Consider the following 17,888-nt stretch of genomic DNA (forward strand, 5'->3'; position numbering starts at 1 on the left):
TCCTAAATGCACTCAAGCCACCATATAAGGTTTAGCAGCACTTACAAAAACCCTAAAAATCATGACCTAAAATAGATGATCTGAAAGGCTCTTCCTATCAGTCAAGTTGAATGAGTATATTATTTAAGTGGCTGGTAGATCACACTATCTACATACCCAGCAACTCGACCAGTCCTATGAACAGTTCTCAAACACTGGATTTGATGTATTGTTTCGTTCTGTTAACTGAGTCCAGCACAGAATGTTTCGATGCCCCAAGAGTAATATACTTACCTATTGTACGGAGTTGAAAAGGTGGCTAAGACGACATCCCGACCATTAATCCGGATGACATCTGTCACTGCTTGCAGGATGTTGAAGTAGAAATGGGAATCACCAGGAACAGAGCAGTTAAGGCGTGCCTTGAGGAAAGATGTCCACTGCTTCTCCAGCACGCGCTGGGAGCCACCCATGTCATTCTTGCAGACCTGAGCGACTCGTGGGAAAACCACCTTAAAAGAGGAAAAAGAAAATTTAAGTGTTACCCTACAGCAGAGTTCAAACTCATTAAACATCACGTTAACAAACAGCTCAAATTTAAAAAAAGGGAATTAAGTTTTCTTGTACAGCGTACAAAAGAAGAAGACACCTACAATTGAGAACGATACACCCTAAAATCAAGTACAAATTAACTTTGATGATAATGTAATGCCAGGTGTACAAATCCCGTTTTCAGTTGCAAAGCCTGTGAATTGCAAAATTATAGGGTTTGCAATAGAGAGTTTCACATTTTACACAGCCCTTTTATGATTCGGAAAAGGTTTTCGGACCAATGAAAGGACGTTTGTGGCCCTTTACGATTTTCAAATAGGAGAGCTATTAGTTGGATACCCTGATATTTGCGATTAAGAAGGGTTGTAGCAATGTTTTGTGACCCAAATTGTGGTTCCAAACCATTGATCACATCCTGGAGTTGGAGTTGTAACTCATTCTCCAAAACAAAACTGTTTCTGTGAACCAATGCCTGCAGGTCGTCTTCTCAAACAAGAAACATTATTTTTTTGAAGGAGCATCTGTCACTTTATCAGACATGGGCTGCTTTCCTGTTCGGAAAAGCAAATGCAGGAGATCTGCTGTTTCTTACAGACTTCCATACCCCCATTAATATTCATTAGGCAGGTCCTTTTGAGACACTATGTTAATGAACATATTGTGATGCAAGCTAGTAGTACACCGGTTATGTTGCACACTGCATCGGTAACCAGCTGTTGAACAAGCAGCGGCACCCTGGTTTGTAAATGGGAAGAGTACATCTGGCTCTAAGCTCTATATTTCCACAAAGTAGTAAACACACTACTGAAGAAACCCTCAGCCGACTCGCCTTATCTCCCTTCTTCCCTACCCAGCCAGAGTAATGGAGAAAGTTATCAACACTTGTCTCACCCACTACCTCGACCAGCACCAGGTCCAGGACATCACACAATCAGGCTCCAGAGCCAACCACAGCACAGAAACAGCCCTCATTTCAGCAACGAGTGACACCAGGATGATCCTCGACAGAAGAGAAATAGCAGCCGTTCCTGTCCTACTTCTCCGGAGCCTTCAACACAGTCTCCCACTCAACTTCATAAAGTAGGCATCCAGGGGCATGACCTCCGCTGGATCTGCTTCTTCCTTACAGCCTGCCGTAATACAATTCAGAAGTCAAGAACCTCATCTGCAGAGTCCCCCAAGGATCATCGCTCAGCGCGACCCTAATCGACATCTACATGACCCCACTGGCAGACCTCATTAGATCATATGGCATCAACATCCTTTCATACGCAGATGACACTCAGCTGATACTATCCTTGTCGGACAAGACCCCCCCCGCCATCAAAAACAACTTTGCCAGGTGCATATCCACCGTGACAATCTGAATGAGATCCAACTGACTAAAGCTCAACACGGACAAGAATGAAGTGGCATTCTTCTGATAGAAGACCTCTGCATGGGCTCCACCTCCTGGCCAGCAAACCTCGGGCCCACACCAGTCCCCACCAGCCACGCCAGAAGTTTAGGAGTCATCCTCAATGTCAAACTCAACCTGTCAGTCCAGATGAATGTAGAGACTTCCACCTGCTTCCACATGATGAGGATGCTACAAATATCTTCAAGTGGCTTATGGACAACACCAGGAAAACAGTAACTCTGGCAATGATCACTAGCAGACTCGACTACAGCAACAAACTCTACACAGGGGGCACCAAACCACTCCTGAACAGACTCCAAACCATCCAGAACATGGCAACAAGACTTATACTCAACCTACTTCACCACATCCTCATCTCCCCTCACCTCAAAGCACTTCACTGGCTCCCCCATACACAAGTGAACGCAATTCAAACTACTCAATACACATACAAAGCATTACAAAACATAGGCCCCGCCTACATCAATAGCTGCATACTCTTTCACCAACCCACCAGAAACCTCCGATTTGCAAGGCTCTCACTAGCAAAAGTACCCCGCATACACCAAATCAGAACTGGAGAGTGCACCTTCTCTCACACACCCCCAACGCTTGGAACGAATCGCCACAGCACCTCAGAGCCTCCTCATCTCTTCCCGACTTCTGCAAGAATCTGAAGACCTGGCTCTTCAGAGTAACCACCCCTTGGATGGCACAGCCTACCTAGCTGCAAGCGCCTGGATACCCTCTTGGGTGATCGGTGCGCTATATTGATAAGCATACTGTAGCATAACATAACTTCATGAGTGGTGAGGCTCCCACTGCAAAAATATACCTGGAAATCTTGAGATCATGTACTGTAGTTTTTCTGCCGAGTAGAATTACTACACCATTCCGAGCCAGACCCTAATGAATGGGGAATTCCCACAGTAATCAGTTTTGCACACAAATTTCTGCCTGCATTTTCCACACTCTTGGGTATTCTCTGTGGATATATTCTGCCAGATTGTGCGTGGTGAGGTGTCCACAGAAAGCTGAAAGGGTGTGGTGTTACTGTACATCTTGGATTCCCGGGTCAGGCGGAAACCACTCTTTGTGGATTAGTTAGTATTTCTGATATTGTCTGAATGAAGACTCAATGGGATTAGTGAGAACGTCTCTCATTCAGGTAAGGGACAATCTCTTTTATATTTTCCACCTCCCCCTCTCAGGTCGAATTGGACTCCATTGGCCAATGCAAGGAAAGGACCAAAGACAAATTCCTAGTCACCTGCAGTTTAACAAAACCTCACACTACCTGAGGGCTAGCCATACATCAAACCGATGCTGGTCTTCGAAATAAATGTCGTCTTCAAAGGCAATGCAATATGTTTGCTGCAACCAAACTTTGGCTCCCGCAGCGTGATCTTCCAAAAAAAGATGGCCCTGTCACAGTGATTAATGGTGCTCATTTCAAGGTCATTCGTAGCCGCATGGGCTCAAGAACACTTTTTATTTTTAGAGACTAGAAGTGGGCGATCATTGCTCGCTTACCTTTCCCATGCTGTTGTACTCCACTGCTATTTCCCGATAAAAGAAATAGATGCGGTCACCGTAATCCACAGCCTGTACGAAGTAGGGTTCTGTAAAGAGAAAGAGCATGTTAGTAGTGAGCTACAAGGGCATTCACAAAGGCTATCAGAGAGCTGATCACGGCTCGAGGGCAAGAGCCAGAGTTGTCTCAAGCTGCTCAAGAACACGACCGGGTCTGATGGCTCACTGCACTAATGCACCCACTGCAGGGGTCTGTGTTTGACATCAGGGTTCATAGATTCATATTTCCAGTGGGTACACTAAAGCCTTTTATCATTTCTGTGCCTAGAAAATGAGTATCATTGAAGTGGATAACAATAAACACCCATTATCTGGAAAGGGAGCACCCTCAAGGTTGTATGTGCCTTTAAAATTACGCTCTTGTGTTATGTTATAATTAAGGCTCCCAGTTTTCCGTTTTACTGATTTTTACAGATACAGAAAGAAAAACATTCATTTTCGAGTCTGTATTTATTTTTAAATGTGGATAAAAACGGAAATTGGGTGTTTTTTGAGTGATTCTAAATACACTTTGCCATGACTGCCAGGCCAATAACTGTGTGTATTGATAAGTAAGGGTGTTAAAAAAAGGAATTTTAGTAAAGAGGCTTGAGTAGCAGTACATGTCCTTTGACCTACCCATGTAACTAGCACCTTGTACCTAACTACCTCATATATTACTTTGTATATACGCTTCTTACCTTGTATTTTTACTTTGTATTTTTACTTGTAAAGCGCTCTGATATCTGCAAAGATCTTGTTCGCGCTGTATAAAACTCTCAAAATAAATAAAAATAAAAAAAAACATATGCACAAGACTGGCACTGAAATGTGCATATTTTCATATAAGTGATTTGTCTTCTGCAGTTGTTCCTATCACTGAAACCAGGCAGGCATTCAAGCATGGCTGCATATGTATTGGTTAAATAAATGTGGAAATATACCAGTTTCAGCCTTATTTATTTCACAAAACCCATAATAAATATGGATAAATACAGATAAGTTTACAAAAAAGAAATATGGATAAATAAAGATGGAAATGTTAAAAAATAAATGCCATAAAACCGGGAGCCCTAGTTATAATCCTGTGATGCATTGGATGAAAATTAAGGTGAGACTTGAATTTCCATGTATTAAAGGTCAGAAAGGAGGAGTAATCTTGGGAATAAGGTAACTGACAGTCTTAAAATAAAAGACCCCATTGCTGTCTAATGTACGGTAGTGGAGGTGGCCAGCAGAGACAGTAAAAAGTCGGGCAGACCTATGACAGCTCGCACCCCTGCCGTTATTGCCATGTAAGCCAGGGTGTCCTCACCGGGCACTGGCCTGTGATCACAACTCAGAATGTGGCCACAGGAAGCCACATGCCTGCAGCCAGTTACACTGACATGACTCAGGAGGGTGAGCACACACTGTCCCGCTACAAACTTTGATCAGCTGTGGTTTTCCTGCTATAAACCTCTAAGTGCCTCAAACCTCCACTGTGGGAAGTGTACACAAGGCCAACCAGGGGGTGTAGAAACAATGTTTCTGGTGTCTGTGAAGCTGTCCTGTCAAAGGGATGACTTTGCTCTGTAAAGTTGCAAGAGCAGGCCAGACGTGCCCACCTTTGCCTTTTATCTGGGCACATAAAGCTCTGGCCAGGGGTGGTGTATGTCTTGCATTTATGTCCTGCTGATAGGTCAGTCATATGGTTCCCTGCACTGTCTAGTCTAGTAACTCTGCAGACAAAAAGGCACAACATAAATCAGTGTAAGTAAAAGTAGCAATATCATTTCTGTGGTTTGACAGAAAGCATTACTGGGATAGAAGTTCAGCCAGGCCCGGGACACCCATTAAGCAAGTGGTTTCCTTCCCCCAGCCATAGCCAGAAGTTTATTTGTTTACTCACCTTTCAGCCATTTTGAGTCATACTTGACAGTGCGCAGTGTTGGAAAGTCGCCGAAGCTGCGGTAGATCACTGCATCGATGGCAAGGAAGTCGGTCACGGTGGCAGAGTAGAGTTTCCCATCTGGGTAGGGATGAAGAAAGAAAAAGAGCAGGACAAGGAAAAAAATGCATAGTTAGTTTCCCGCACGAGAGGCACATCACAGAAATAATCCAGATTGTCACTGGGAATTCTAGACTGGATCCCTGTACTTGTAACTGAGGGAGATTAAATGGCTTTGGCTGGAAATTACAGAGAATTATATTTTTGTGTGGGCAGCATTGTAAGAGGGTTAATCCTCCAGTAGGGTTGATGCCAGCTGAAAATAAAGGAATGAGTGCCACCTCTACAAAGCGTTACGCATCGCAATGCTGCAATCCCTTCCTGCTCATGTCTACAGTTCTGTGCTTCAGGGTTCTACTTTAAAAACAATGTAATGTCCCTCTTAAAGGAGAAAATAAATTATAACACAGCAAAGTCAAGTTTTCTTACATCTCAATTTTTGTGAGAACAGCTTATCAGAATAAGTTTTTGTCATGTTTTTAGATGTATTTCTTCTAGAATTTTAACTGAAAAGGTGGGCAGTCTCTAAATGCATAGCGCAATGGGAAACTTAATTTTTTTGTGTGGCATTCTCACATTTCATCCCTACATTAATTCATTCGCACCGGATTACAAGATGTAGCTTGCAAAAAAAAAAGCTATCTCAGTGAGGCAAAGTTCAAAATGACACGTGTGGTATGTGAGGAACCAGGATTTGAACTCACGAACTTCCGAATCCAACACCTCTAGGTTTTGCCAACAGACTACCCCTGCCTTTGCCAGAGTGGTACTTGCGCTGAGATGCTGGGCCCAAACAGAGATGGTGCCTTTAAACCTGTGCACAGTATGCGAGGCAGGACTTTACAGGAACGCAAGCAGACTCAACTACTGGCAACCATCCAGAGCCCTAAAGATGCTAGAACTACAAAATCTCCAAGGACTCTCTATTCTTCAAGAGTAACTGCTGATAACACTAAGTTTTAGATGTCTGGGCACTGCCATGTAAGGCAGGCTAGTGAACATAACCTACCAGGGCTTGACATGGCGGAACTGGGTTGGTGCATGTAAAGAATGCTCAAAAGGTGGGAAAATGAGAAATGAATAACTTAAATGCTACCAACCACTTCTATCAGTTACTCGCAAAACTGCTGTTCTGCTATGTACTCAGTTCCTGAACGCCACACCCAGGCATAACCTAATTTCACTTACATTTCTGGGTGTCTATTTTATTGTGGCCTTTCTGTAAATAGTGGGAATTATTCCGCTTAAGAGATGCAGAAAATCTTCAATAACTAAATAGAACTGTTAAATAATTATTTGGGTGAAGGCTACTTGAGGACCTCAGTAAATTAGTTTAGTTGTAGCGGAAGTAGCACGAAAAAAGCAAGCACTCAACACACATAAATACAGTTTAAAATACCTTTAAAATCCAATACAAACCATGCATTTGACCTAGGAGCGTGAGGCAGATCCATGCAGCCAAGCAGTACATGAGGGCCATCTTTTGGTGAACTGTCGATAAACATCTGTGAGATATGGAAGTTTTTGAGGCCCCTAAAGACATTCTGTAGATGTTGACTTGACTCCCATGCTACATGCAGTGCTTAATTTGAGCTGGTGGTTTCCGGAGCTCAGCACCGGCACTTAATTGTCAACACTGGCACTAATTATAATGCACCACATGGTGGCGCTGTGTGTCCAATTTTGAGATGAGCACCGCATCGGTGTATAATAATTTAATATACATTAGAAATGAATGATACCTGCTGCCCACACCATTCATATAGCTTTGAGTAGCCTTGAATAGTGTGAATTGTCGCACATGTAGTAAAGTGATTGTTAGAAGTTATTTTTGTACTGTTATGGTCAGTGCTGGCAGGGGTGGTGCAAGCCATAGTGGCATCCTGAGAAGGCCTTTGCCAATAATTATTTTTTACAAATTAAACACTGGCTACATGTGTGTTTAGAGGAGTAGAGGAACAGGATCCCATACGCTATTAACAAATATGGACTTCAGAACTTCCTGCTCAAAAGACAACACAATGGTTTTTAAAAAATGTAATTGAGCAAGTGAGAAGGGTGCACGTCCTCCACAGGGCCTTTATGGCTTACCCAAGTACGAGAAAACAAGATTTGGGTTCAAAGAAGTAACTAACGCCTTGATGATCAAAAAAAGTGCCCTTCATTTATACAACCTACGCAGACGTGTACTCCGCCACCGACATGGAGCGACCACATTGCTGCATTATAGCTAGGTTTACACTCTACATGGGATCTACATGCATACTCCTTCACTTCAGTGGTGTCAAGGTTTTCCCAACAGCTCGGGACTCTAAAAAAGACAGAATATGAGTGAACCCAAGTAAGCCGTAAAGCCTACGAACAGACCACTTTGAAATACTCCAGGGTTACAGGAGACTTCGATGGTGCCACTTTACGTCCCCGGTGCCTGCCACTTCAAGATTGGTGTCTTACATTTGACATGTGTCAGGCTCACTTTGCCTTTCAAAGAATCTCAAGGGACACACTGGCCAGCCACACTGCCACACTACGAGCAGCTCGTGTTCACACCAGGCAGTCCACTGGAAGCGGTACAGCTGGACAGAGGCCCTTCTCAGCAGCCTGGCTGCCCTAGATTAAAAGGGTTTCACAGGTCATCCGTCTTCACTTACTTTGAAACAAGAAATGATTTCAAAGCTGGGAGATCAGAGCCCTAAAACACTTTCCCTGAAGCCAACTCTCACTAATGGAAGTTACAACAGCTTTCAATGCGGTTTTAGTATTCCACATACATTAAATACAGTATATGTGAGTTCGAATGAAGACAACGGTCTCTCTTTTATAAAGAGATCAGTGCTTGGAAGCAAATTGTTGGGCATTAGTGTATGTTCCTGTGCTAAATTTGTAAAACAATAAGTGCCAGGGCTTTCGTCAGGAGGCCACTGCAGCTTGCCCCACACGCTGCCCCTGTCACGCTCCCAATAACAACACAACTACTAGCCATCACACTGCTACAAGTTTGACAATTCGGACAATTTCAGGCCCCCAAAGCTAGGAGAATGGATTGGGCGGCAGGTAATAGTCATTTGTAATGTATATAGACAACGCCACCTTATTGCAGACTGTCACAAGCACCGGTGTTGACATTTAAGTGCAGGTACCCTTGCTATGGAAACCACCGGCTCAAATTGAAGCACTGGTATGGTCAGCTTCCATTTGCAAGCCATCTTTACATCCATTTTGGACTTTTTACACAGAGGCAGCAGTGGGCAATTCACCATCCCAGTTGTAAAGGCTGCAGCACAGAACATTATTGTGGTGCACACGTGTGAGCATACTTGCTTGGTGCAATCTACCACGAGGCAAAGCACAAGAATGTCTTGACGTGTGAATAGTCTGTGCTAGATATCGTCAAAATCCTGAAGTCTCTCCAGCATTACATCTGTGGCCACGTATTGTGTCATAATAAGTTTACGGTTCCAAAGTAGTGTCCTCAATTACAGAACATTTTTTGGTGGAAGGTACTTATTCTGTGGTATGCAAACAAATGTTGCCTTGTGTGGACTGGCAAGTTTGGAGATTAGAAAGCGACCCTTACACCTCAGGGCTGGCACCTATCACATATGATATTTGGCATGTCTGATCTAGCGGCCAGCATCTAGCAGCAGCCATTTATCACATCAGGCAGATGAAAGAAATTAAACCTGGCACACCCACCTCGCATTTATCACATATGATAACTCACATCTGGCATCTCAAACATCATACCTGCCACATACCGCCTACTGCACCTGGGACATTACACTTGCCACCTCACAAATCAGACACAGGGCAAACAAAACTGGGCACTTTCACTAACACCTCTCATTTCTTATGTCTGGAACATTACACTAGAACATCTCAATCCGACACCAAGCACATTATACTTCGCACATCTCTCTTGTGCCACCTGGCACACTAAACTGCACTTACCTAGCACATCTGACAGGGGGCACATTTCTAATGGGCATTATATGCCAGAAACCTAGTACATTACAGACTATCTTACATTCAGAATAAGCCTCAAAACTCTTATCTTAATCCTCCTCACACCAATTCACCCTGTCAGGAAAGACCAGGAGGTGGTTCAATTCACACAACCCCGCTACAGTCGTTCTTTCATTGTATGACTTTTCTGGTGAGTGCTGCTCTCTTATTACATTTATGTTGGGGAATGACAGAAAGCAAAGGCCAGGTGGAGGAAAGAGGTAAATGATTCTTGTCGCTTTGACTTACCTGCAAACAGTGCAACATTGGCGTGCTTTGCATCGTAGGGGCACCGCGCCATGCCGCTGATCTCTTCATCCAGGAACTCCAAGGTGTCCATCTGAAAGAGACCATGAAGCAGCGTCAAGATCTGCCGAGACACTCTAACAAGCCCTTCGTTAACATCATTCCGTTTGCAAGTTGACCACACAAACCGCTGACGCTAAACCAGCCACGAATACGAGGCTGTCAGATATCAGGGCAGGACAGTCATTCAGTGAGGACTTGATATTTCATCAGAAATCGAGCCTCGACATGAGCAGAGACTGGTGATGTGGTCTGTGGTTCTGGCAGACCGTCAAGAGTTGTTCTCAACAAAGAGTGATGCAGGCCAAACCGAACAGCAGGAGTCATCTTTATTCTGATCCATCAATTCTCAAACCAGGACAGCAAGCTCTGTGATAGAGCACTCTTTCAGTGAGGCAGGTATACTGCGGATGATAGCACGCTACGTGCCAAACTACATTCTGAAACTACATTCAGCTAATCCAAGACTGCACAACACACTTTACACATTAGACTCCGGAAAGCTAATGCGTGCCGCATAAATTAAAGGCATGGTCTCAAAGCACAAGCGGTAATCCATCTTGCCCTTCAGGCTACTGCTGTTTAGCACCCGCCTAACACGATGCCAGTCACTCAACAGGTGATTCGTCATCATTTACTTCCCGTCACATCTCCCCCCCTCTCTCTCTCTGTCACGGTTTTCGGGCTGAGATTGGTTACAAGCTCTCACCACACTCAAAGCAGCTGTGTTGGGAAGTGAACTAGGAGCTTTGGACACACATTTCCGTCTGGGCCAAAGGGGCAGAAACAAAAAGAGAAATACAAGGCAAGCAAAACAAGGGCAGGCGCCCCCGCCAATCCTCTGCAGGGCATCTGCAATATTCACAGGCGCACTATACAAAGACGAGGAACAGGTGATGGACTCAACAGAGGCCATACATCACAGATGCTGAACATAGGGCATGCATCACAGATGCTGAACGGTCAAGCAGAGCTAGAGACATTCTGCACATCATGCATGCCAAAAAGAAACTCCATCCTCCCAACTCTCAGCGGGAGGGCTCCCTGGGCTCTCTGCGGAGGATTAATCGTGGCCAGCAGCAAGCAATGACAAGCTGTGCAGGAACAGTCAATGTTTGGCTTGGAACAGGAAACTCAGCTGTGTGCTGGTGAGAGATGGGCGGCTCATCCTGGAGGTAAGGGGGCAGACACAATAACACTTCCACGATGGGAAATGGAAACTAGTCAATCCTTCAGACAAAAGCCTCTTTCAAGGGCTTCATGAGAGACAGGGAGGTGTGTTACACACAAACAGGTGTGCGTCTCTAAACGCCAGGTATGGCACCTTCTAAGAAAAGGACATTCCTAAAGAAATAGCAGGGCTCAGACACCACTGCCCACCTCACAACCAGATGTACTTACCCAAACATAAAATCAGACAGCTGCAAAAGCCAAGTAGATCCCGGGGTTAATAACAGGGGTAAGACACAACTGCCAGGTGTGCTTCTCTGGGCACAAGACCTGTTAGCAGCTGTATCTGATTCAGGAATCAATAAGACGGCTCAGACAATGGTACCTATGTAGCTACCAAATGACTCTCTCTATACACAAAAGACCACGCTAATGCGAAATGCAAGGAAATTCGAAAAGCAATAGCATAACTCAGTCGTGTGTGCCACAGTTACAACCAGGCGCACTTCTCAAGACATGAGGCCAGGCAGCCTCTGAACACAGAAAGCACAAGCATATCTTACACACAAAGGTAGCCAGGTCCCAACCAGGTGTGTCTCCTAGACACAAACCCTACAGTTGTTAAAACCAAGGAGACGCAAGGAGCAACAGCAAGGGTTGGTCATGATTGCGTAAGTTGCTTTCCCGATCTGTTGTCAAGAGTTTTATTTTGCACGTTTAACAATCATTTTATCAGCACGAATCTACTGTACCCATTCCCAAAGAAGACAGAACCCGTCAGTGATTCAAACGAAGGGAAGGCGACACTGACAGACTGAAGCCTGGCTGCACTGTCAAGCCCTGGCTGCGACCAGTGAACAGAATAATCAGAAAATATACTAGTTTTGAGAAAAGTTGGTTTTTGTCCAGAGGTGAAGATGCACTTCAGTAACATTTACAGAGCGCACAGTCCTAATATATGGAATCAATTTAACAGATTACATTATAGGATTATCACATATGTATAGTTTTCGATCTGAGAAATTAATTCATTTTCCCATTTATTTTTTTATGAGTAACTAAATAATGGTGCAACCGTTAATGGCAATCTATGCCTTGCACAACCTTGGAGTGAACACTGCCCCTGCCAAAATCTAGTTCTCATTTTGTAACAACTGATACTAACTAGGTCCTTTGTCATCTCACCCTCAAGTATTGCTCCTTGTATCAAAGTTTGTCTCCCACATCTTACTTCCCTGAACTGTACTCACACATCACTGACTCAGCACAATCCCTCGGATTAACCTTGGGCACTCCCCTCTCCATGCAAAAACATATTAGTACGTCCCCCAGAGGAGATCACCATCAACTACAAGCACCAAGAAAATGAAAACCTTCCCTTCCAACAACTGATCTCAAAACAGGAATTGAAGCTCTTGTGATATCGAAATTAGACTATGACAGTGCTACCGTTGTCGCCCTTCTGAAATTCAAATTGTTCCCTTCAACGCTACCTTCATTCCTGCAACAAGGCTCATCACGGACTCTTACAATAGAAGGGATCACACAATCCACTCTCTGATATGGCAATCCTATGAGGCTTGGATCCACCTCAAAAGTGCCTATATGACCCACAAAGCATCGCACCATTACACCGCCTCCTACCTGACCTAGAAACTGGCCCTATCTGCAGGAACCAGATCTTCTCGCTGCACACGCTCCCTACCACTTAAGACACAAAAATGTAACAAAAAGAAAACCTACAATCGATCCTACTCTGGAATGGCCCTTAAAATCTGGAAGTCTCTCCCTCCAATGACCAGACACAACCAGCCACAGCCACCTTCAGGAAGGAAGTAAAACTTCTAATATCCAAGCGATTCCTCTCACACTGAGGATACACCTCCCCCTCACAGGTAATATTATCGGCTTGTCTGATGTTTCCATTCTATCTCGCCGTCGCCCACAACAATGAGATCAGCGCTGCCTCTCCTGCTTTCCAAACCTCTACACACTGACCGGACTCCTAATCGGATTCTGCTTACATCAGTAATTTTTGTTTATAATTGATTTAGATCTACTGTCTTCTTGTGATACACCATTGTTCATGTAATAACCTGATCACCATGTGTATTCTAACTACTTTTCGTTATTACGTACATGTACCCCGCCTACCTTATGTAACCTAACTACCTTTAATTATTCCTGTAAAGCACTCTGTCACCCACTTGGGTCTTGTTCGCGCTTTATAAAACTCAAAAAAATACAACGAATAAATAAAAAATAAATTAATTCTCTTGATAACGTGTCTCAAGTCGAAAAACCAGAACCTGATGTTAAATTCCAATAAGCACAGGACAGAAACACTGATTGTGAAAACACTGTACGGATGTATTAAGGGGTTTTATTTGACCAGATGCACAGGTGGAGCATCAGGGCGATTACAACATACCTTGTAGTTTCGACAGGAGGGATTGAAAGCGTTCGTTCCGCAGACAAACAGCGTATCGTCGTTTCGCTTAAGGAGAACCTTGATGAAATTATGACACTCGTCCTGCAGGGTAAACAAGGAGAAAAGACAAATATTGAAACAAGCAAAGCACAACACACAATGTCAACCTGGCGCGCTCTGATCGCCCGAGGGAGACGCTGAACCGCTCTCTCTCTCCACTAAGAGCCTGAGTGCTACTTCAGCTCGTTTACCCTCCCGCTGAGAAAGGTAACATGTTTATATTTGAGTCATTTCATAAATGATTGATAGGAAGGAAGGCAAATAGACTGAGGGAAGACCTATTTTAAGAGAAGCACTTTCTTTGTTTAAAAACATGGCACATTATGCCCCTTTGATTTGATATGAGGACCATGGAGCAATTAAGTAGCAGAAACACAGGCCCAGAGAACCACAGCATCTTGAAGCCCAGGAAATGGAGGTTCACAACACATATTTGTTGTACTGAAAGAAAAGCTGGGTTCTGCAGACAGTATAAAAACTAAAAATGGTTTGTAACTCATGCTCTAATTCATGAGCAACAACACAAGCTCACATCCACAAAATGCACACACTTACACACATGCCCATACTCACACTCACATCCCTAACGACATACCCACACACACAGCACGTAGACTCTCTGTCTCTCGCTCTCCCCTTCCAAAGCTCGCAAAGTTATGAATTCATCAAGGAACTTTAACAAGCAATTTGCTGGCAAATAGACCCTGTTAGGGAGTGAAATAGTGCCCTCTGAAGCTGTACTGGGCCTTACTATGCACATAAAGGGCATAACTGCTCTGAACAGAGCTCCTGGCAGCAGCTGCTTATTTCTGCCCATGAAATACATCAGATTTGCCCCAAATGAAAGCTCCAATCGAGTGGTGCAGATGGTGGTATGGAGCGGGTAAGAAAGTGAATCCGCTACATAGACAGCCGCCCGGAATAACCCTCTAGACACTAACCTGAAGCGGCAGCTGCGGAGGAGACGAAAAAGGCCTACCTTATGCTTCCCCTTCATTCTGCACGTGTCGACGTCAGGTTGTCTCGACTTCCACGTCAATTTCTGAATGGAGAAACAAATCAAATGGAGTATCAGTGGTGGCGCATGTATGATGTCCTGGCCGTGTATTAATCAGCAGTCCGTGCACCCAGTCCCCGTGAGCATTGACTAGCCTGTTCTAAGTGCTAGGACCATAGTATACTAGGCTCTCAATAGGTTCCATGCATCAGTGGAGACACACTTTCTTAGTTCCATATTCAATTTTGGGATTGCGCATTTTATTCACAGACTATTAAGAATATGTGATAAACCCCTGGGAATTCATGGTTTGGCCATCAGGACTAGTCTTGGTTTTGGCACCGAGTGAGAAAATCAGCGCTTAATGTGAACCAGTGTGTGCAGCTGGTGGGCACCGTCCCTAACTTTTAAGAGCTTGACTTAATTTTTCACCATCAGACTTTGACACAAAGCAAGAGCGAGAACGGCAGAAAAAGGGAGAAAGGAGTAAGAGAAACATAGGGAAAGTGTTGGAAAAGGAAAAAGCAGGCATGAAAAAGAACCTAAAGGAGTTGGACAAAGAGATAGGAAGTGCAGGGCGATGAAAGAAAGAGGCGTGAGTGAAATTTAAGACTAGGCAGGCTTGATATTCAGCAACTCCGGCATTTCAGTGCCGGACAGTGGACTCCTAAGAAAACCTTTGGGCACCTGTACTTATTTTATTTCAAATCATGCACTGGCAGAGCCGCCTAAGCAAGGGTTTGGCTGAAGGCAGCGTGCAGTGTGTGTGCCAAGAAGAGGCAAGAGCATGTGCAGACTGGATGGGGCTGCCTGTCCTCACGCGCCTGCAGAAAAAAAATTCTGTATTCATCCACTTTAAAAGCTTTGCCTGCAGCGTGAAAAGTGACATTTCCCTTTAAACAGATGTCAAAGCGGTTTGTTTATTTTGTCTCCCACCCTGGCTTTTCTTTACTTCAGCAAAGAACATTTCAGAACACGGAGACGTCTGAAATAACTTCAAACTAATAACCTCTTATTGCAAAATCGACAAGCTAATTTAGGAGCGGGCCAAATGGGCTGCGCGACAGCCTTGAGTAATTGCACATTTTGGGCAGAGCTGGAATCGTGCTCACAGCAGAGCTGCAACAGACTGTGCTTCAAGCATATTTGGAGGTTTGCGGCACGTATTTACCTAGCACAGCCTCGCAGGCACTTAACACTGCAGGATACAAATGATTTGGTGGCGCATGATGAATATTACGCATAAGCATTAAGATGCCAATCTTGGAATAAAAAGTTTCAACAAAGTTCTTCCAAGTTAAAAATAAAAATAAAATAAATAAATAAAAGAGACATATATTGAATCTAAATGGGACTCATTTGCATATCACTGGTTAACCTGAACATCTGCCATGGGTCCATCTGCCACGGCTTCAGCCCTGGTGGAGCGTGGGCTAGTGCCTGAACGCATCTGTATTAGGAGCAAGAGGTTGGAATGATAGGACCACCCACCCTGGACACAGTTCAAACATACACTAGTGCCCATATTATGGATATACCACGCCCCCATGCAAATGAGAGAACACCCCCTTGAGATCGTGCCAACACAAGTGTAGTCCTGGCATGCACTATAGCACAAAGGAGCCACACAACTGTCTGCAGTCCCTTCGGTAACACTAAAGTGCCCCTGGGCACAGAAAGGAGGCACATATGTCCCACAGCACCTCCTGTAATACAGCTCCATAGAATGAGTGGAAAGCCCAGAATGGTTGGAGCTTCTCCTTGGGAGGCAGGTGAAGCGGCACTCCAAGCTAAGGCACTCCTGAATAGGCTGACCTATAGACAAATGCATATCAATGTAAGGCTTTGTATCTAGAAGTCTTTGATTTAAGAAACACATGCAGTATAGGGTTGATAGCCTTGGTTCAAACAGTCTAAATAACTGGACTAAAGAATCAGATTACTATCTTAAGGAAAACAAATGTCACGGTCAGTAGTCCGTGGAGCCTGGGTCATCTGTGAACGCCATTTTCCCAAGGTTGGCTTCTCACTCTGTGTTATTAGGGTCACCTTGTTTCCACTCCTGGGCTTTCCACTCACAAATCATGGCTATTAGATGTTTTAGTCTGAGGACAGCAACAGAAGTGAGCCAAGACTACAGCACCCACAATGCATTAGGCCGCAAACAAAACCTCAGGATGGAAAACAAGTTTCAGTGATGATAAGCAGTGCGGAGGCCACACCGTTCTTAACTGTGATTGAGGCTATTGGAACCCAGGCGTCCTTCTTAGCTAAGCACTGCACGGTGTCACGCCTGTGAACCCAGACACATGACCCCTGCCCCATGACCCCATGCACACACCAGTCTATGTTCTGCTTACTTTGCTAAAATACATTTCCTCTGTGAATGACGCATCCATATCAACGGTATAAATATGGTCCCTGAGAAGGAAACAGAGAAAAAAACACACACCATTAAAAGAGGTAGCAGCAAAAAGTTAATTCTATCAGGACAAATATGGAGAAACGTAAGACTGATAAACATGCGCCCAAGGAAAGAGGAGCCCGGGAGAGCTGTGAGAGCGATAGGGAGGACTGAACCCCAGGGGCGTATTCTATAACATTCTGCACCAGGCGTAGAAAAATGAAACGAATTGATTCTGCATCATTTTCACATCTCACAGAATACACAGAGAACAAACAGCTGGGCCTGCGGGTTTAGTGATATCATGTTCTTGTGAAAAATCCAAGAAACGTCTGCTAGCTTCATTTTCTTACCAGTAAGCAGTTAAAATGGAGCAGGGGCAATTTACAATTCATTTTTCGATTGACTGACCCATAAAATATGCTTCTAATTCATCTGAAGTGAACAGACACTGCTTTGGGCCTGCATCGCAAAGCTTCTAGCTTTGATAAAGTTTGTCATCCATAATGTCAGGAGTAATTCAAACCTAAGTTGATGAGAAGAAACCTTCAGTCACAGAAAAACACAAGTATTGGCATTGCCGATTGGTCTGGGTTAGCATTTTGAGTTCTGACTAAACTTTACACATTGCTTTTTTCGTTTAAAAAACTGCGGTGAAAAGAACCCCCCCCCCCCCCAAAAAAAAAGAGTAGTGCATCAAGGGGATGAATAAATTAATTTGTGTTTATTTGATGTACTCTGAGCCGTAAAATAGTGCCTTGTGCTTTGCAATGTAAATTCCTCTGATGTGCATGCACATTGCAGCTCAGACATTTAGGGCACATTCCGCCAGCCAGCCTTCGAGACTCGTAGGGAATTCTGCTTCTCGAGACTATTTTATGCCTCCCAAAGGTTTGGAATGCATCACTCAGAGAGGTGCGGGGTTAACGAGGGGTTAATATTGTTCTCGACTACGACGTCGCCTTTAGCCGCGCTGAATTGAGTGACAGCCTGGAGAGGGGGCCGTGGACACCTGCGAAATTG

At 44.3% G+C, this 17,888-nt stretch overlaps 1 protein-coding gene across 5 annotated transcripts in view; it reads right to left on the bottom strand.

Moving 5' to 3' along the window:
* SEMA6A (semaphorin 6A) overlaps positions 1-17,888 on the bottom strand; it is a 325,611-nt gene that overhangs the window by 181,719 nt on the left and 126,004 nt on the right. For all 5 annotated transcript variants that reach the window (XM_078675549.1, XM_078675550.1, XM_078675546.1 and 2 more), the window contains exons 4-10: positions 16,822-16,882; positions 14,444-14,506; positions 13,405-13,506; positions 9,747-9,837; positions 5,394-5,513; positions 3,464-3,552; positions 274-491 (exon numbers count right to left, since the gene is read on the bottom strand). In XM_078675549.1, the coding sequence (XP_078531675.1) occupies positions 274-491; positions 3,464-3,552; positions 5,394-5,513; positions 9,747-9,837; positions 13,405-13,506; positions 14,444-14,506; positions 16,822-16,882 (744 nt within the window). The remainder of the gene's footprint in view (positions 1-273; positions 492-3,463; positions 3,553-5,393; positions 5,514-9,746; positions 9,838-13,404; positions 13,507-14,443; positions 14,507-16,821; positions 16,883-17,888) is intronic.

Source organism: Lissotriton helveticus, chromosome 2_1, assembly GCF_964261635.1.
Source record: "Lissotriton helveticus chromosome 2_1, aLisHel1.1, whole genome shotgun sequence".
Classification (NCBI taxonomy): domain Eukaryota; kingdom Metazoa; phylum Chordata; class Amphibia; order Caudata; family Salamandridae; genus Lissotriton; species Lissotriton helveticus.